Source organism: Erigeron canadensis, chromosome 8 (genome assembly GCF_010389155.1).
Source record: "Erigeron canadensis isolate Cc75 chromosome 8, C_canadensis_v1, whole genome shotgun sequence".
NCBI lineage: Eukaryota > Viridiplantae > Streptophyta > Magnoliopsida > Asterales > Asteraceae > Erigeron > Erigeron canadensis.
Genome location: NC_057768.1, coordinates 16,462,628 through 16,482,606, shown reverse-complemented (window position 1 = coordinate 16,482,606; position 19,979 = coordinate 16,462,628). Strand labels below are relative to the sequence as shown.

General features: G+C 34.0%; 2 protein-coding genes across 2 annotated transcripts; both read left to right on the top strand.

Moving 5' to 3' along the window:
* The first annotated feature begins 5,002 nt into the window (after positions 1-5,002).
* On the top strand, positions 5,003-5,905 carry LOC122610336 (L10-interacting MYB domain-containing protein-like). Its single transcript, XM_043783330.1, has one exon. It carries the CDS (start codon positions 5,003-5,005, stop codon positions 5,903-5,905), a length of 903 nt encoding a protein of 300 aa, XP_043639265.1.
* A 75-nt stretch (positions 5,906-5,980) lies between these two features.
* On the top strand, positions 5,981-7,999 carry LOC122610334 (protein ALP1-like). Its single transcript, XM_043783329.1, has 4 exons — positions 5,981-6,006; positions 6,138-6,633; positions 7,193-7,427; positions 7,518-7,999. Exons 1-4 carry the CDS (start codon positions 5,981-5,983, stop codon positions 7,997-7,999), a joined length of 1,239 nt encoding a protein of 412 aa, XP_043639264.1.
* Positions 8,000-19,979: the final 11,980 nt, after the last annotated feature.

The following is a 19,979-nucleotide window of genomic DNA, read 5'->3' as shown; positions in this document are numbered from 1 at the left end:
TCCAGTCATCCTGATATGGAACCTGTTTTATCTAAGAAACCCCCAGTAATATTCCTTTCTATCTTTCAATAAGTTTCAAACTACCCTCTGAACTTGTTATTGGATCAGATGTCTGCACTAATCCTTCAGTATCAGTTTCAATTGATACTGAACTAGTACTTCAAGAAATACCCTCAACCAAAGAATTTCATGATGCAAATCGTGATCTTTCTGATTCAGATGAAGATATTGAGCTAGTCTGGCAAGACCCTCTTCCTGAAGCAAATTTAGAGGGAAATCAACTGAATACTTGCACTGATATTGTTGTTCGAAATAATCCTGGTCATTACTCTAAGTGGACAAAAGATCATCCTGTTGATCAGATCATAGGTGACTCCAGTAGAGGTGTTCAGACCAGAAGAGCCTCCAGTGAACAATGTTTATATGTCAGCTTCTTATCACTGATAGAACCGAAGAATTGACGAGGCTATGGAAGATCCAAACTAGGTGATAGCTATGCAAGAAGAGTTACACCAGTTTGAAAGGAACAAGGTATGGTACCTGGTTCCTTTCCCAGTTAGCAAGAAAGAACCAACTGGAACAAGATGGGTCTTCAGGAACAAGGTAGATGGAGATGGCCACGTCATCAGAAATAAGGCCAGACTGGTAGCACAACGGTACTGCCAGTCATATGTCGATTTTGATGAATCATTTGCTCCAGTGGCTAGACTTGTAGCGATCAGAATTTTCTTAGCATTTGCTGCTCATCATCAATTCAAGGTCTACCAGATGGATGTAAAGAGTGCGTTTTTAAATGGAAAATTGGAAGAAGAAGTTTATGTCAAGCAACCACCAGGCTTTATTGATGAAAAACATCCTCATTGGGTGTATCGTCTAGACAAAGCACTTTATGGTCTAAGACAAGCCCCATGTGCCTGGTATGATACTCTGACTATACATTTGCTGAAACATGGTTTCAAAAGAGGTGCAATTGACAATATCTTATTTATTCTTCGTGAAAAAGGTAATCTTCTACTGGTACAAATTTATGCTGAAGATATTATTTTTGGGTCTACTTATGAAAACATGTGCAAGAAATTTTTAAAAATCATGTCCTCTGAATACGAAATGAGTTTAATGGGTGAATTAACATATTTTCTAGGACTCCAGATTAAACAAACAAATGATGATATTTTTATTAATCAGGAAAAATATGTTAGAGATCTTTTAAAGAAATATGATATAAACTCTTCACCATCTAAACCCACTCCAATTTCTGCACCACTCACTTTGGACTCAGATCCAGATGGAAAACTAGTGAACTCCACTGTTTATAGAGGAATGGTAGGTTCACTGATGTATTTACCTGCCAGTAGACCAGACATAATGTTTGCAACATGTTTATGTGCCAGATATCAGTCTAATCCAAAAGAATCTCATATGCTTGTTGTAAAACGCATACTGAAATACCTTAAGGGTGTCCCCAATTTGGGTCTTTGGTACTCCAAAGGCTCAGGCATGGATCTAATGGGTTATTCAGATTCAGATTATGCAGGTTGTAAGATAGACAGGAAATCCACTACTGGTGGATGTCATTTCCTTGGTGGCAAATTGGTCAGCTGGACCAGTAAGAAGCAAACTTCAGTTTCATAATCAACTGCTGAAGATGAGTATGTGTCTGCAGCCAGTTGTTGTGCTCAGATACTCTGGATGAAGAACCAGTTGCTTGATTATGGTATTAAGTATTCAAAAACTCCAATATTTTGTGATAATACCAATGCCATTGCTATCTCCAACAATCCAGTCATGCACTCCAAGATGAAACACATTGATATCAGGTATCATTTTATTCGCGATCATGTTATGAAAAATTACATTTAAATCCATTTGATTCCCACTGACAAGCAACTCGTTGACATTTTTACTAAACCTATGGATGTAAAAGCTTTTGAACATCTTGTTGGTGAGTTGGGAATGTTGAACCTTTAAATCTGGAACCTTGTTATGAACACCTTTGTGACACTGGCTTGGTTCTTTGATTTCCAGATTTGTAAATCTATACCAGTAAAGCTATCAAACGCCTTTGTAATACTATCTTTACACTGATAGATTTATGGATCACCATTCCAGGGGGAAGACTCAGACCACATTCTTTTTGTGTCTAAATTTCAGGGGGAATTTATTAATTTATTTTCTCACTGGACAAATTTTCTTGAAAATATTTCTGGTACCTTGTCAATGTGTCCCTCTCACTAATACTGGATAAGTTGAAGTGCATGTTTGAGGTGATTTCAGTCGCTTTGTAAATGTGTCCCTCTTATTTACTTATATTAGTTGATGTGTGTGTTTCAGGTTACCAGTATGGTCTAATTTGGGTACTTACTGGAGTGTCCCTCCAGTGTACCATCAATGCATATTTCACTGGCCTAATCCACCAGTGATATTGAAGTGTCTATTCAACCTCCAGATGCATTGAAATGAGTTATGGTGTGCCAGTCATAATGATTTAATACTTGATGTTAGTGTGTGACATACATACAAACCTTTTTAATTGACAATGTAACATCCTAAATTTTATTTAAATATAAATTAATGAAATAGTTGAATTAATGACTGTCAAAATTAGTTTATAAAATGCTAGTGTTTGTGATAGGTTCTTAGCTTCCAAGACTATAAATAAATAAAAGTAAATTACAATGCTGGTTGATTAAGACTTTAAACAAAGCAGTAAAAGCAGATAAATCGAAGCAGCATCACGTAATGATAAAGAGTTAGTTTTTGGGCTAGGTCCATAAGTCGAAAGTTGTAATAAAGTTGGGCTCTAAGTTTTACGTTGGCTCGTCTCGACGGGAGTAATAGGATCTATTTTGCTGCCATATATTCTAGATATATAATATCTATATATATATTTATATTGTGTATCGCATGATCATATATATAAAAACAACGAATAAAGAAAAACCCTACTGTATACAGCCGCAAAATAGAAACCAAACTAGCTAAAAGGAAGAAGTGGCAGCAAAACGTAGCAAGATTTAACCGGGATTGAGATCATACGAGTTATCGACCACAATACATATTCGTTCAGAGTCTATAGTGTTTAAAGGTAACAATCGGCTCTAGTTTCTTTAGCTAAATACACTTCTTTAGAACTGCATGTAACATGGCGTTGATTCGAAGAGGTTTCGAGTGTCGTTAACACTATCTATTTATAGAATCGTCTTGGTGATTCAATACGTCTAGATGGGTTTACATGTAAGTCTTATTTTTAGTTTAATAGAGGTTCATGCTGGTCTACGTAAGTTTTGTGATATACTGGTATATTTTGGCAGCTATAATACAATCAAGATCTTTTGTTAGTTAAAGGTTTCAGTTAGCAGATTGTAATATATATATCGCAATATAGCTATGTTATTTTTGGGAAAATTAAAAGTAATCATAGATGTCTTAGTGAATCTTAAAAACTAATGTTTTGAACGTTGAAGTTAAAAAGAATTCAACTTTCCCGATACTGACTTTTGGAGTACAGAACATGATTTAGTTTCGAGTTTCTGCGTTCTACGGATTGATGGTAACATCAATCCTAGTTTTACTGCACGTGTCGTTTTGAAAGTAACAAACGTTTATTGAGTCGAGTTTCGATCGCATAGACATGTTTGAAAAAAAAAAGAATACAATTTTATTGTTAGTCGTTTGTTTAGATCATGGAAACTTGTAAATGTTCGATGTTGTGTTAAGGTGCAATATAGATTTCGAATAGATACATGAATCTGATTACATGCGAAGGGACCGAGTATTCGCATGATTAAGTTTTGATGGTATGAGCATGACATAGAGATATATAAGTTCTATTAATATTAATGGGGGGTTAAAGAAATAATTAGATTGTTAGTGGCTAAAGGCTTTGATGTTGAATCACGTATGATTATGTAGGATCTTTATCTGATTAAACATGATCAAATGATTTACAGTGACATACGTGCCTTTATCTTTGTTTAAATATTTAGGGCGCGTTTAGTTCGAGAAAACTCCCCAGTTTTCCATTTCATTTTCTAAGAAATCATGAAAAACAAAAAACGCGTTCAATTTATATATTTCTAAGAAATCCGTTTTCCATTTTTTTCACTAAAATCTGAAAACTATTTTTTTTGGTTTTCCGTTTTCTACTTTTCTATTTTCCATACATTTATAAACCTATATCTCATATCATTCCTTCCCAAACATAGTGGTCGCCTCCTTCACCTCTTTCCCGGTCTTCACCGGCAGCCATCTCCCGCCCGTTTCCACCACCGATTACCACCACTTTCGGTCTTCATCAACCCAATCATCAATTGCCTCACCACCACCGATTTCCACCTCTGATTACCACCACCACTGATCTCCAGCAACCCCCCGTCGGTCTTCATCAACCCCATCATCAATCGTCAATTCGTCATCATCCTTTCTTAATCTAAGGTATATTATTCTTTTTTCATCTATTAGTAACAATAATTATCTCAAATTGAATATAATAAATCTATATATATATATATATATTTATGGAAGTATATATAATGTTTGTTTATTTGTGATTTTTGTTGATTTAGTTTTAGTTGTATATCAAGTGGGAAACCTGTTTGTTTGAGAATTAGAGCTAAAAAACTGTTAGCATGTACATGGAATTGAGTATGAATTGCTAGTTCGAGCATAGTGTTTGGCTGAGATCTGTTCAATGTCGTGATGAAATGCATACAACCTGCTTGATGTAATGTCTGAATGAAAATTTATATTTAAGTTTGAATGATACATTAGCTAGTACCGGCTTGATTGTTATCGAGGTTCACTAGTTGTGGTATTTTAGTTGGCTACTTAAGAGTTAATTACTACTTTGTGATAGTTGTTATGTATAAATTCGCTAGACTGCCTGATCAAAGCATTGTTTGATTGATTTGTTCTATTTTTATGGGAAGTCTATATATATATATAATGTGTATAAATGTGTATGAATATCTTGTAATGTTTACACTTTGGGTGACATATAGATATGAGTGGACACAATGGAATTAGTGGGGATACCATGGAGTGGACTGAAGATTGTGTGAAGTTTTTCTTAGACCTTTTAGCAGAGAAAGTTAAGAAAGACCCAAATTCAACACCGACTTTGAAAATGACCAATTGGAAGGAATTGGATGACAAAATTTTAGTTAAGTTTGCATTGAGTTATGGTCCTGAAAAGTTGAAAGCCAAATACCATCGGTTAAAAGCTATTCATACTAAATTCACTGAACTAATAAATAGGACGGGTGTCACTTGGGACTCTCAAACGGGTCATGTGTTTGCTCCCGACGATGTATGGAAGGTCTTTATTCAGCAAAACAAAGCCTTTGCAAGTATTAATAAAAAGGGTTGCAAGATATATCCGTTATTGAGTATGGTCTTTAGCAAATCAACTGCTTCGGGTACTTTTCATAATGCTTCGACCACTGCTCCTCTAACTTCACCACAAGAACATAGACTTGAGGAAGAATATCTAGCTGATGTCGAGGTTGGTGATTCTGAGGGTGGTTCCAGTAGTAGTAAAAAACATAAGATGGACTTGGATATGGATTTTGGGGGTCAACCGGGTAGGCGAAGAGCAGGACGAAATTCTGAGAAAGATAGAATGGACAGTTTCATGGATTTATGGTCTGAATCTGTGGCGGCTAGGAAAGAGAAAAATTTAGCAAAAGCCGCGAAATATAGAGCTAACCCTAATGAAGCTACAAGTTCTATGAGAGAGGAGTCCACTATTGATGATTGCATGAATGCCCTTAATGCAATACCTTCTGTTAGCAGATCCTCTTATAACAAAGCACTCGATTACTTCTATGATGTTACTTGGAGGAGGATGTTTATGTTAATGCCCGATGATAGGAAGAAGGATTGGCTTGATGATTTAGATAACTAAATTTGTTTGTTTTGTGACAATCAAGTTATGTGTAGTTTTATGTAAAATATGCATCTTTGGTTTATCTTTAAAACTATGTATGAAGTTATGAATCTATTGATGTATGGTACTTATTTTATGCAAGATGTGATGAAAATCCTTGTGGTGGTGTTATGGAAATCCTTTGATTGAGTACTGTATCATAACAAGTAGTTTGCGGGTAGTCTATTATATTACTTTATGTTTTATGCAGGATGTCAGTATCATCAAGTAGCAACTCAAGCTCAGATGAAGATGCTGAAGACCATATTGATTTGGTAATGTTTATGTATCTAAAGAAGCACGTCAAACTCGACCGAAAGCCTTGCAGGACCTCTACCCTTAGCGAAAAAGAGTATTTACGGGAAATAGTTTGTGGGAATCCTATCCAATGCTACGAGTTATTTAGGATGAAGCCACATGTGTTTTTAAATTTATGTGATAAACTAAAGTTATTGGGTTTATTGCAAGATTCTAGGAATGTAAGTATAGAAGAAGGCATGGCAATGACTTTGCGGATTTTATGCCATGGTAATACACAAAGAGAAGTTTCAGATCGGTTTCAACATTCTACTGGAACAATTCATTACTGGTTTAAAACTGTGTTGAGAGCACTAAAGGCCTTTGCGTTAACTGTGGTTAAACCCGTTGATAGAGGTGCAGTTCAACCGGAAATTCTAGCAGATTCAAGATGGTATCCATTCTTCAAGGTATTCAAACAAACAAAATTTGGATTAGTTTTTCCTCATTTGTCTTTTTTGCTTTTTCATTTGTCTTTTATGCTTTTGGGGTCAACTTTAGTTCGCTTAATTTTGGTCATTACAGGTCTCATATGTTGGTCTGGCGGGTCTGGTGGTTTAGTGCACTTGGTGGGTCTGGTGGTTTACTTTGGTTTTGGTTAACAGGTCAGAATGGACCTACATGAATACCTGCTAAGTTATTTGATTTATATTCATAATTATACTTTGAAATGATTGACGGTTCTGTATCTTTGAAGTCAAAAGTTTTGATTTACTTTGGTTGTGGTTGATACACCTTGGGTACCAATAAATTCGAAGGCTTGTTGTTAGGAAACAGCCCAATTGTATTTGGTCCATAACCAAGTTCTCCACTTAAGATCCTATATTAGCTATGTATCCTACTTGCATTTTATATATATATCTGATTTGTATTTAAGTCTGAAGATATGATTTACCTCTTTGATAATGATATATCAAAGTTGCTGGTCATTTTTTTTATATCATTCACGTTTCATTCAATCTTAACCAGAATTGTATTGGCGCCATTGATGGTACTCATGTTGCAGCTTGGGCACCTGCATCAAAACAAAAGTCATTTCGAGGAAGAAAAGCGGTGCTTGTCACTCAAAATGTTATGGCGGTTTGCTCACATGACATGATGTTTACTTTTGTATATACCGGTTGGGAAGGAACGGCTAATGACTCTCGGGTTTTTTATGATGCTATTAATAGACCAGAAAACAAATTTCCTATGCCGAGTGGCGGTAAGATATAGTACATGCTCAAGTTTCATTTATTTAAGCTAACTTTTGATATGTTTATTGACTAATTAATTTTATAACTTCTTTGTGTAGATTATTTTTATGTTGTTCATAGTGGGTATCTAAATTTGAAAGGATTTTTAGTCCCATATCGTGGTGAGCAATATCATCGTTCTGATTGGCAAGGTGATGAGCGTGTAACAGGAAAAGAAGAAATGTTCAACTTCATACACTCATTTGTTCGCAATGTCATAGAACGTGCATTTGGTGTTCTTAAAGCAAGATTTCGTATATTAAAAGCTATACCAAATTACCCTTTGAGACGCCAAATGTTGATTCAACATGCATGTTGTGCGTTGCATAATTACATAAGAATGGAGGATAGGGCCGACAAATTATTCACCGAATATGGTCAAGATTATCTTGAAGTTCCTCGTGAAAGCTCAAACGTGATCCAAGAAGGTTTTTCTTTTGACATGACCGATAATAACGAAATGCTTCAAGTTAGAGCTTCAATCACTAATGCCTTGTGGGATAAGTACATGAGTCGTCGTCAATCTCGTAGGCAACATTGATAATATGTTTTAATGTTTTATGTTGGAGTATTCATTATAATGCTTTTCTTTTGTAATGTATTGTCTTTTGTTTATTATTGTCGTAATAGAGATGATTTGGGACTATTCTTCTATATCGTTTGTAAAAAAAAGTATGATTTTAATGAGAGAGTTTGCCATAAAATGTTTATAAATAATAAGATGGAGAAATAGAAAACAAAAAACAAAAACAAGTGAATTTGAACATGTTTTCTAGTTTTCTAAAATGGAAAATGAAAACTCCATAGTTTATTTTGAACGCGTTTTCAAAATTTTCAAGGGTTTTTATAAATGGAAAACCCTTTTCATTTTCTAGAAAATTGGAAATGGAAAACCAGAAACATTTTCTCGAACTAAACGCACCCTTAGGTATTCTAACTTTTCAGGAGTAACGAGTAAAGTTGCGTTCTAATTTACTTTGAGGTAAGATAATTACTTTTTGTCACACGAGGGGCACAATAAAATGTTGTTTTGGTAATAAACCTTGGTAACTATATCCCGTATGTATGTTGGGCTATGGGGACAACGGAAGGGTTAATTGGGATATATTTATGAATGCTTATATTGTTAATTATAATGATTGAAATATGTGATGTTTGATTGATGTTTGATTGTTGAATGGCCTGTACATGTAGTACACTTGACTCTAGTAGGATTGCCATGTCACGTTGCACGTTAAGGGCCCTAATGTTGAAATAATGTAGATGTTACTCGAGTATAATTGACGTTGGAAGTGTTAAACTTAACCCATGCTAGCTTTGGCTAGTATGTAGATGTTGTCGTTTGGGAATAATCTAGATATTTTTCATCTTCTTTTGATTCTTAAGAACCTTGAATGAAGACTAAGAGGATGGCTTTTTGGATTTTCCTTCTTGTATGAAGGAGTGGTCTGAGCTGCTTCAGATTTGCCCTCAGATTGTTCCTGGGCTACTTCAGTCACTGTTTTTTGTTTGCCAACTTCAGGAAAAATAATTTATGGTTTCATTCCTTTTGGAAAGGCATCTAAATCAGTGATTATAGATGCCAAATGAAGATCACCAGATTCATAAGTTGCCCTTTAGTTTGCAAAAGTATTTTTAATGGCAGCATCTGGGTTTCGTGCTTTCATCCAAGATTTAATTATTTTCTGTTCTTTTTCAAGGATGGTTTTCCATTCCTTCTTTTCCAGTTCTAAAGTGCAATCATAGACTGATAACATTTCAGGGCCAACTGAACATCCTTCAGTTCTTTTAATCTGGCCTAACCGACGTTCAGTGCAAAAGTATTAATTTCAAACATTTTTAAACTTTCTGAACGCATAGTCTCGACAAATGAAATGTCAGCCTCTAAAAGAACCAAACGTCCAGTTTGTGTTCCATTACTTTCAAAACCAAAATCACTAACCTTTTTCATTATTATTTCCACCCAACGACCGGATTCAACATCAGATTTGATCAAGTGACCTTGATCTTCTCGAGCCATGAAACACATGTCCCTTACTTCTTCTTCATCATCAGATGAGTCATCAAAATCTTCCCATTTTTCAATTTTGGCAATCATGCAGCTATTGTTGCTTAAATTCTCTTGTGCCATGAGAGCTATGTGGGCCTTCATCCTCTTGTACTTAGCCATATAACTCTCATTAGATTTTTGAAAAATAGAATTGTTAAGAACAGATTGTGATGAGGAGGGTTGACTAGATCTGCATTCCTTCATGAAATGTCCTTTCTTGCCACACTTAAAGCATTCAAGATTGGAGTTATCAATAGAAGCACTGAAAGCAATGGGTTTGCCAGATCGATTAGATTTAGCCTTAAAACGATTAAACGTTTTAGCCAGCATGGCAACTAGATCACCATTGTCATCCTCATCAAACTCATGTGTTGCATAATCAGAAATACTAGTTTTCATTAAATCAGCCACTATCTTCTTCACTGAGTCAGAATTATCATTTTCAGAAGATAGTAAAGTAGTTCCATGTGGCTCAGAATACTAAACCCCACCAGAACTGGTAGAGGCATGATTTTTGGCATCTTGCTCAGCCACAACTCTCTCAACTTTGTTCTCTTCAGTGTACCTAAAGACTCCATATAAGGAGGCAAGAGTATGACTGTGCAAGGTTTTGCCTTGTCACAAAACTAAGATCAGGTTTTCCCATTTAGAAGGTAAAATATCACAAAACTTTTCCAACAAGATTTCTTTATCCTATTCAACACCCAAAGCTTTTAATTGGTTATCCAAATTTGTAAATCTGATATAAGTCTGAGTTAAAGTTTCATTTGGAAATGCAAAGAAAGCTTCATATTTCTTGTTTAAAAGCAACTTTTCTTGTGACGGCTATCTCTTTTGTTCCTTCAAACTGTGTCATAAGTTCCTCCCACATTAATTTTGAATTTTCAAGTAAAACAAGTGTAGGCATAAGGGTTTCAAGAACTGTATACAAGATCATATTCTGAAGCTTGGTATCAAGATCTACCAGCCAATGATCTTCCTCAGACCAATGATCCTTCTCCTTAGGTGTCATCCTAGGAGTCACATCAGGGTTTCTGACAACAATAGAGGCATTCATAGGAACATGAGGTCCTTCTTTAAAAATGATGGTCAAATATCTTTCAACACCAGCAATATACTTAAGCATACATGCCTTCCATGTAATAAAAGTGTCACTGTTCCCATCAAATTTAGGAACAGGATTATTTGGAAAGTGTACATGGACATTATGCAAAGGTATATTGTTGTTGATTAATGGTGGTGGATTGTTAACATTAACATTAGGGTTAAGATTAGGGTTACTTTCTTCATTAACAGTGCCAGACATCTTGAGAGATCAAAAGGTAGTAAAAATTATGAATTTTAACCTTGAGTCTCTGATACCAAATGTGAGTCCCTACAACAAGATGTAAGTCAAATATAGCAAGTATATCAAGTAGACCAGACTGGCAAGTAATTCTGAACTAGAGAAGTGACTAGTTCAGAATACGATCCAGATTATGGATATGAACAAAGTAAAGTAACTAAAAGTAATTGCAAGAAACTAAATGCTGGAACTATATAAGTAATATATATATATATAATCAAGTATGTGACATTGACACACGATGTACTTTTCAATGTATTTGATTTATCGATATAAACAAATACAAAGGTTGTTGCGGAACAAAGATAATCATGAAGGTGAAAATATCTAAACAACCTTGAAATACAAGTGATCTAACATACTTGGAAATACTCGTAAGAATTACTTAGAGTATATCTCACAAGTTGTAATGTCAAAAGTTCCAACCAACTTGCAATTTGTGAGAAGCCTTGTATTTATAGTCAAAGTCCATGCTGATATGGACTTGGCCGTACAATACTAGATTGGGACACATTTTAAGGAATTTAAATTGATTCCTTAAAAGTATGTGTTAAGATCAAGTGTGAAAGTCATTTGATGTGACATTTAACAATTTATTCCTAACCTTTTACTCAATCTAATACTTTTCCAGGTGTTATGGAAATAACTGGATAAAGAGAGATAAAGTAAAAAGGCTTCTTCGTAATCAGTGTAAAGTGTTGTAGATGATTCTTTTTATTCAGTCTTCAGTCATTGACTTCTGAATAAATGTCTTCAGATTGGGCTGATCTTGATCTAAAGTGACGCTTTAGTGAACTTACTTTGAATGACTTCAGAATTCTGTACAAGTATTTTTCACTGAGCTTCAGCTTTTTCTGAACAAATCATACTTGGTCGAATTTCCAACCTAACATTCTATACAATTAATCTTAAAAAGTAAAGTTGTATACATACCCAAGCTAGTACCTTTATATATTAGAAGGAAAATCATCAATCATCCTACAAAAACTTCTTATAAATCCTCTTAACAATATGATTGTTACATTTGGCAAAGTCAATGAATGAGATTAGAAAAAAAGAATTATTTGAGTACACTTATCTTGTATTTGTGATATTAGGAGAATTATTAGGATGATTTTTGGAAAGATATATCCTTTGCCCTATTAAAAATTGAAAAAAAAAATAACATGGTTGGTTTATTTAGAAGCAATAATCCGCGAAACCTTTGTGTTAACATGTCATACTTATTGTCGCATACGGTCATACGATAACATACCAAACCCCATAATATATATATATATGACTTTATTTAAAAACGTGATAAGAAACCCTAAAAAAAGGGAAAATTGAATAAATCAAAGACACACCTAATATGCTTGGCCAAGATGCAAAGAGGTAGTTTCTTTCCTGCCTGCTTCTGTCACAACCCTTTTCACTTTTCTAAATTTTTTCTTTCTAATAGTACCCCCATCACTCTCTGATCATTCTCCACTATCATATTGATCAAAATCAATTCGCACAACTTCTTCAATAATCTCTAAATTGCCTACATCTCCTTCTACAGATTTCCTAAGCCACTCATCATCTCTTTGAAAATGCTCCTGAAATTTAGACATGTCCACCTCCACCTCATTTACCCTATCACTTGTGTCCATATGCTGGCTAAAATCCCCATCATCTTGCACAATATGGTTTTTATTCTCAATTGGGTCATTATTAACTTGCACAAAAGGGTTTTCATGGTTTGTTGGCTCATTATCTTGCATAACATGGTTTCCATGGTCAGTTGGATCATTCTAAATTGGCTCATTATCGTGGTCAGGATCATTAGGTTCCACAAAAGGTGTTGCATTATCAATTGGCTCAATAGCAGGAATATTTTTTTACAAATTTGAGATACTTCCTAGTCTCTACTGCATGGCTTTTTATCAGACTTTTAATTTGCCGTGGCCATAAAAATGCTTGGCCAAGATGCAAATAGGTAGTTTCTTCCCTGCCTGCTTCTGTCACAGCCCTTTTCACTTTTCTAAATTTCTTCTTTCTAATAGTACCTCCATCACTCCCTGATCCTTCTCCAATTGATCAAAATCAATTCCCACAACTTCTTCATTAATCTCTAAATTGCCCACACCTCCTTCCACAGATTTCCTAAGCCATTCATCATCTCTTTGAAAATGCTCCTAAAATTTAGACACGTCCACCTCCACCTCATTTACCCTATCACTTGTGTCCATATGCTGGCTAAAATCCCCATCAGCTTGCACATTATGGTTTTCATTCTCAATTGGGTTATGATTAACTTGCACAAAAGGGTTTGGATCATTAGGTTCCACCAAAGGTGTTGCATTATCAATTGGCTCAATAGCAGGATCATCATCTGTTATGTCTTCAATAACAATGCTAGGCTTAGGTTTAACTACATTTTGCTATAAATTATCAGTTTCTTGACTTGGGTTCTCAGTATTAAGATTGCCCAAAAATTCATTCTCACAACTTTCTTGACTTGGGCCTTCCAATAAAAGTCTTATAAAACTTTTCCTAGGCTTAAGTTTAATTTTAGGCTTAGGCTTTCGCTTAAATTGAACTACTTGTTTAGGCAAATTGTCATTTTCTTCTGTTAATCTTTAGTAACCACACTACTTTGCCTAGTAAACTCCTAATTTCATATTTTTGATATAGCATGCTCACTGTAAATGTCAATCATTTTATAATCTTAATGTAAGAAACCAATTTTAACATATTACTGTCACAAGCAAATGGTTTTAAACCAACATCTAAATCATTTCTATCTGGTTGTAAATAATGATAAAACATGCATCATAACCTAACTTCTTGAAAGAATAAGTAAAGTCATGGATTGAAAAATTATCACCGTCTTTGAAATCCACGACTGCTTCCTCCTTCCCATTATAATATATCATTCTTTATTATCAAAAATAATAATATTGAAAATAGATAATCATATTGCTCTGAAAGAAAAAACAATAATAAATATATACAAGCTATGGTTCAAGATGATCTAAAGTAACTTCATCCCCTTTTTTGGTTAAACCTTATTCCAAGTAGTGAAGGTTATATGTTATGAAACTAATAAGATTTATCTTGTTTTATGTCTAACAAGTAATGATTTGTATCAAAAGTTAGCCTTGATTGATAAATATCTTCATGGTTTCCACAATAAGTGAAACGTATCAAAATCAAGGATTTCTAAAATTCTTAGATTCAGTAGGAGCGATGTAGCTCTTGTAAAGTTGATATAAGTGATGATTGAAAGCTTGTAAAGTTGCAAAGCATTTGAAGTCAATGAAATTGATATCTGAATCCAACTTAAAGCTTATCTTGAAGTAACAAGATACTATTTGCTATAAACTCATAAGTTAGCTATGAGTTTTAAGCAATAAAAGGTCACCATAAGCGAGGACGATAAATGGTGCAACCTAAAGGTTAACATAAACCGTTATATAGTATCTTTAGATATGATCGGAAACCTTCAAATCATCAACAATCCGAATGTGCTCTTTAGAAGCATAATGGATTAACGCGTCTTTGTTGGTTAATATAAAAACAATTGAGGTATTGTGTAAAGACTTCGAATTTAATCTATGAATATTAGCTTAAATAAGATTACATGATCGTATCTAGAATTATCTCTAGATAAGTGTTCAGTTTAGATGAACCTCGTGACGTTATCTGAGTAGATATTCATAGTGAAACTTCAAATTTTTATGAGATAACTACTCACGAAAAGAAGTTTCTCGACTATGTCATAATTCATGTATATAATTCAAATAAATTGGTTAGCTTAGCTAAACTATATTCGAGATCCAAGAGTCTTGGATTGTCGATAAGCAATAAATTCCATATGGACGAAAGAGATGTATGGATTTTTCGTAATATCTCAATAGTTGTCCACTATTGGAATTATAAAATATATCGCCCCTCTAAAGGCATAGAGAAACATCTTGTGGGATATGTGATATTTTATCATATCATATTTACGAGATGCTTGCGACAGGCTTCAGAGAGAGATTGCATGGATATTCTAAAAGGTTTAATACAAGTGATAAATTAAGCAAGACCCCTAAGGGAAGGCATATTCTTGGTTAATGTAAATTGACTAAGAATTTGGAGTTAGATTTGCTAATTAATCACGTTGTGATAAAATTTTAGTAATTGTATATTGGAACTTATCAGAAGTGTTGGATGAGAATAATAGCATTCTTATTCATACGCTCCAAGCTCTATATATGCATGCTTAAAACCAATCTTTCGATTAGCACCTACTAATGGGCGTGTTGAAATTATGAGAATATTCCAATATATTTATACGGCATCATATTTATAAACCTTTAGGGTCGCATGCTAAAAATGGGAAGGGCTTAGTTGGACTTTATATTAATAACAAATATCCATTGTAAAACATAATAACTAGAAGTTTCTAAAAGAACTTTTAGAAAGTTTCCAAAGGGTTTTGATCATTTGAAAACTAAAATTTTCGTGAAAACCAAAAAACTGAATAAAACACACTGTGATCTTATTTAACACAACGTGTTTTTAATATGTTTTTCAAAAACACATTATGTTAAGTTTATATCACAGTGTGTTTGAACAATTTCTGATTTACAGCGCTATCAAAAACACACTGTGATTTAAAACTTAACATAACGTGTTTTAGATTACACAATAAAAACACATTGTGTTCTATAAAAACACAATTAAAACACATTGGGTTAAACTTAGATCATAGTGTGTTTTGGCAGTTTTCTAGTTTTCACAAAAAATTTAGTTTTCAAATGAACATTTCACAGTTTCCAAAACTAGATTTGAAAATGACGAGCGGGTCAAAATTGGATCGGGCATCTAAGCATCATGGGCCAATCCATTTGACCATGGGCCAAACAAGATTGACCCGTATAGCCCATCGGGTCGGCCACACACAAACAATGGAGAAAAGGAAAAAAGGTTGTTTCCTTGTCCCACATTAATTGGGATAAGAAAACCTAAAGGTTTTCTATTCTTTTAAATAGAGACCTAAAACCCTTTTTCAAATCAATTCTCTCTTCTCTCTTTTTGAGCTAGGGTCGAAATTCTCTAACTATTTTACTTAGGGATTTCGACTAAGCCATTCTAGTTATTTTTAAATATGGTGGATTTTGTTATAACGTAGAGCTATAGCTAGCACTTAGCTAAGTGCCGAAGATTCGTTTGTGTGTACGAGTCTTTAGAGGAGTTCTTACACTTGGGCTCTAGTACGTGACTGAGTTCTCGTCTATGGGTTTCTACAAAGAGGTTAGGTTTCTTTCTGTCTATATATTTATTAGTTGGTTATCTTGCATGCATGATAGATCGTTCTAGATAATTAGTTAGTTAATTGTTTTATTAACTTATTCCGCATATAATTAGTTAGGTTAGTTAATTATTGCATGTATATTAAACTAGATTAATATATTTTCTTAATTAATTAATCGTAACTAATTAGGATGTTCATGTTTTATTAAAAGGTTTTTGATTAAACATTTTTGGTTAAAATTAGGGTTCTTGAATTCGACCTTCCCTTCACAAGGGAGATCGATTTCGATTTCTTTTATTAGTTAGGGTTTCGAAATCAATAACCCTTTTCAAGGGAAGCTGAGTTCGATGAGGAGTAATTAAATTCAACTTTAATTATTTACACTATAAACCCTAAGTTTTGAATAATCTAATTTGGGGTCCTTTCAAATTGTGAACATCCATTTTAGATACAAAGACTAATATAGATAATAAAATCTCAACGTCATCTAGATCTCCTAATACGTGTTCCTCAGATTCTATATTTAGATTCAACTTTTCACGAGCACGTATTGTCCTTGAGGACCTACGAATTGGAATCGCATCAACTTGAGGTCCATCACGTTGAACATATTCCTCCCCAAGTTGATGATCGCTAGTGTTTTCCGAAGGTGAAACATCTTCCTCTTGAGTCTCATCAAGTTCTACAATCCTTCCACTGTTTTCTTGATTGATGAGATTCTTTTCAAAGAACTCAGCATATCTGGCAACTTTAACAGTGTTTTCGGTAGGAAAGTAGAAGTAGTAACCCATCGTTTCCTTAGGGTATCCTACAAATATGCACTTAACTGGTATGGGTTGAAGTTTGTCAGACATATCTCTCTTCACAAGTGGCTCACATCCCCAGACTCTTAACTAAGACAAATTACGAACACTTCCATGCCACAATTCATGCGGTGTCTTGTCAACCTTCTTGGTTGGAACCATATTGAGAATGTGTACAGTAGTCTCTAGAGCATAATCCCAAAAGGAAAATGGGAGAGCCGTAAGGTTCATCATCGATCTCACCATGTTCAACAAGGTTCGATTTCTCCTCTCAAATATACCATTTTGTTGTGGAGTATATGGAGGAGTAGGCTGTTGAATAATTGTGCAAGCTTTTAGATAATCCTTAAACTCTTGGCTTAAGTATTCTCCATCTCGGATCCGAACGGAGACTCTTGATGGTTTTACCGAGTTGATTTTCTACTTCATTTTTAAACTCTTTGAATGTTTCAAAGACTTTATGTTTATGTTTAAGCAAGTAAACATAACCATAACGACTGAAAATAATCCGTAAAAGTTATGAAGTAACAAGCACCTTTCCTTGACACATGTGTAAATGGGCCACAAACATCAGTATGTATGAGTCCAAGTATCTCTATAGCCCTATCCGGTTTATGCGGAAAAGGATTTCTTGTCATCTTGCCAAAAACACAAGACACACATTTTCAAATGATTCTTCATCATTTGATTGTAAGATCCCTTCATGTTGAAGTCTTTCATTGTGTTTCTTGCCAACGTGAGTAAGATGACAATGCCAAAGATAGGCAGAGTCCAAGTTAGGTTTGACTCTTTTGCTAACATTATACATTGAATTATCATTTGAATCACAACCACATATATCAATTTCAAAAATACTGTTACATGGAATAGTATTAAAATAATAACATAATTTCTAAAAACTGAAATACCATAATCATTAAAAACATTAATGAAAAACCTTTGTCTTTTAACAAAGAAACTGGAAGTAGACCTTTAGAAATAGAAGGTGCATAATGATAATTGTCTAACACAATAACTAATCTAGTACGTAAAACTAAATGAAAGTCTCTTATAGCTTCCACTACTGCCGGTAGAACATTATTCATGGACAGTTGCAAAGCTCCTGGCTTCAGTTTCTCCCTTCCTTTAATCCCCTGTAATGTATTATAGATATAAGTACCACATCTAGTATCATATACCCATGAATTATGCTTACAAAAGAAATATAATTCAATGGTGGAGATACTTGAAGAACTGGCTAAACCAGCTTGCTTTTTCTTCTCGTTCAACTCAGCTAGATACTTAGGGGTTGTTTGGTACATGAGAATGGAAAGAAGAGAAAAGGAAAGAGAATAATATCCTTTGTTTGTTTTACTAAGAGAATGGAAAGACATTGTCAGATTTTCATTCTCTTTCTTTACTTTTGATTCTTTATTAAATGTGGAGAAAACATTTCCATTCTATCATGGAAAAGGGACGGAGATTATAAAATTTGGGGATTATAAAAGTTAATACATGTGCCTTGCACATTTTATCACAATCAAATAATATCATCAACAATACTCTCTCTAGAGTAAAAAACCCTAGCCAGATCTTATCCTCTTCATCCTTAACCAAGGTATTTCTTCTCTATCTAATTCTTTCTTTTTATTATTATCAGTCAAAAATATGTGATTGATATATAACTGGATCTTGGGGAAAAAAAGTTTCACCCCTTTTTGTAACCTTATACGAATGATCTTATTTTCAAATCTTAAAAAAAATATTTTGTTTTATTCCAATAAAAAGATCGGCCAATTATATATTGATCTAAGTAGCTTTGTAAAAGATACATATGATTTGTTTCCAATAAACACCCACACTTTGATTTGTAGAAAGAAAAGTATTATTCTTATTAGTTGTAATATTTTGTCCATGATTTTTTGAGTTTTGTCAAAGTTGATTACTCAAATCGATAAAAATTTATTGAACATTTAAAAATTTATTGTATTTTTTGATTATTTTGTAATCTTTTAATTCATGATATTCTTTTTCGACGATATATGCATTTAAAGACGTTACCATAACATTAACTTAAAGCTAACTTAACATGACTTTTGCTAAATATATACTTCATAGATGACTAGAACAAGGTTGTCTCGACATAGCATCCAAACTAGACAAGCTTCAATGTTATCCGCGTTAGGAGTATCTCACACTATACATTTTGTGGCCTGATGGTTTTTATTGTGTGGTGCTGCAATGAATAACATAATCGAGTCTAGAGCATTGCGTCAAAATTATTTTGTAAGTTATTATGAAAGACGCCAAAATATGGTAAGAATGGTATATGCAAGTGATACTACAAGTATCGTAAATGTAAGAATGAATATATATGCTTTTGAAACACTTTGTGAGATTCTTGAGACTAGAGGGGGGTTATGTAGCACGAAAAACATGGAAATGGATGAACAAGTTGCAATGTTCTTACATATACTTGGACATAATCAGAATATTCGAATAATAGTCAACAGATTTCAAAGGTCCACTTAAACGATAAGTCGGTATTTCAAGCTAGTCTTAAATGCGATATGTCAACTACACAAAGATTTTTACAAGACACCAGTCCCTGTGCCAGATAATGAATTAGATGAGAGATGGAAGTGGTTTAAGGTTAGTTAAGGTAAAAATTGGTACCTACAGTGAATATATAATCATATATATTATTTGTCTAAGTTTATTTTTTTCTTTTTTTCAATCTATGAAGGGTTGCCTATGAGAATTAGATGGAACATATATTGTTGCTACTAGTTTTTGACTTTGTTACTTCTAATTTTGTTATAGCAGATTTATAGTTTGTAAAGTATTATTATCATTATTGTTAGTATACATTACAGGCGTGGCAGATTCAAGTCCAAGTGTAGCTCGAGGTGCTGGAAGAAACAAAAGATCATCGACAACACATGAAGATGCAAAGCTGATAGATGCCCTCATGGATTTGCATACATCTGGTAAGTACTCAAGTGCAGATAATGGCTTCAAACCTGGATACCTTTAGCATTGTGCATGATATGCTAGTCGGTACAAACACAAGTG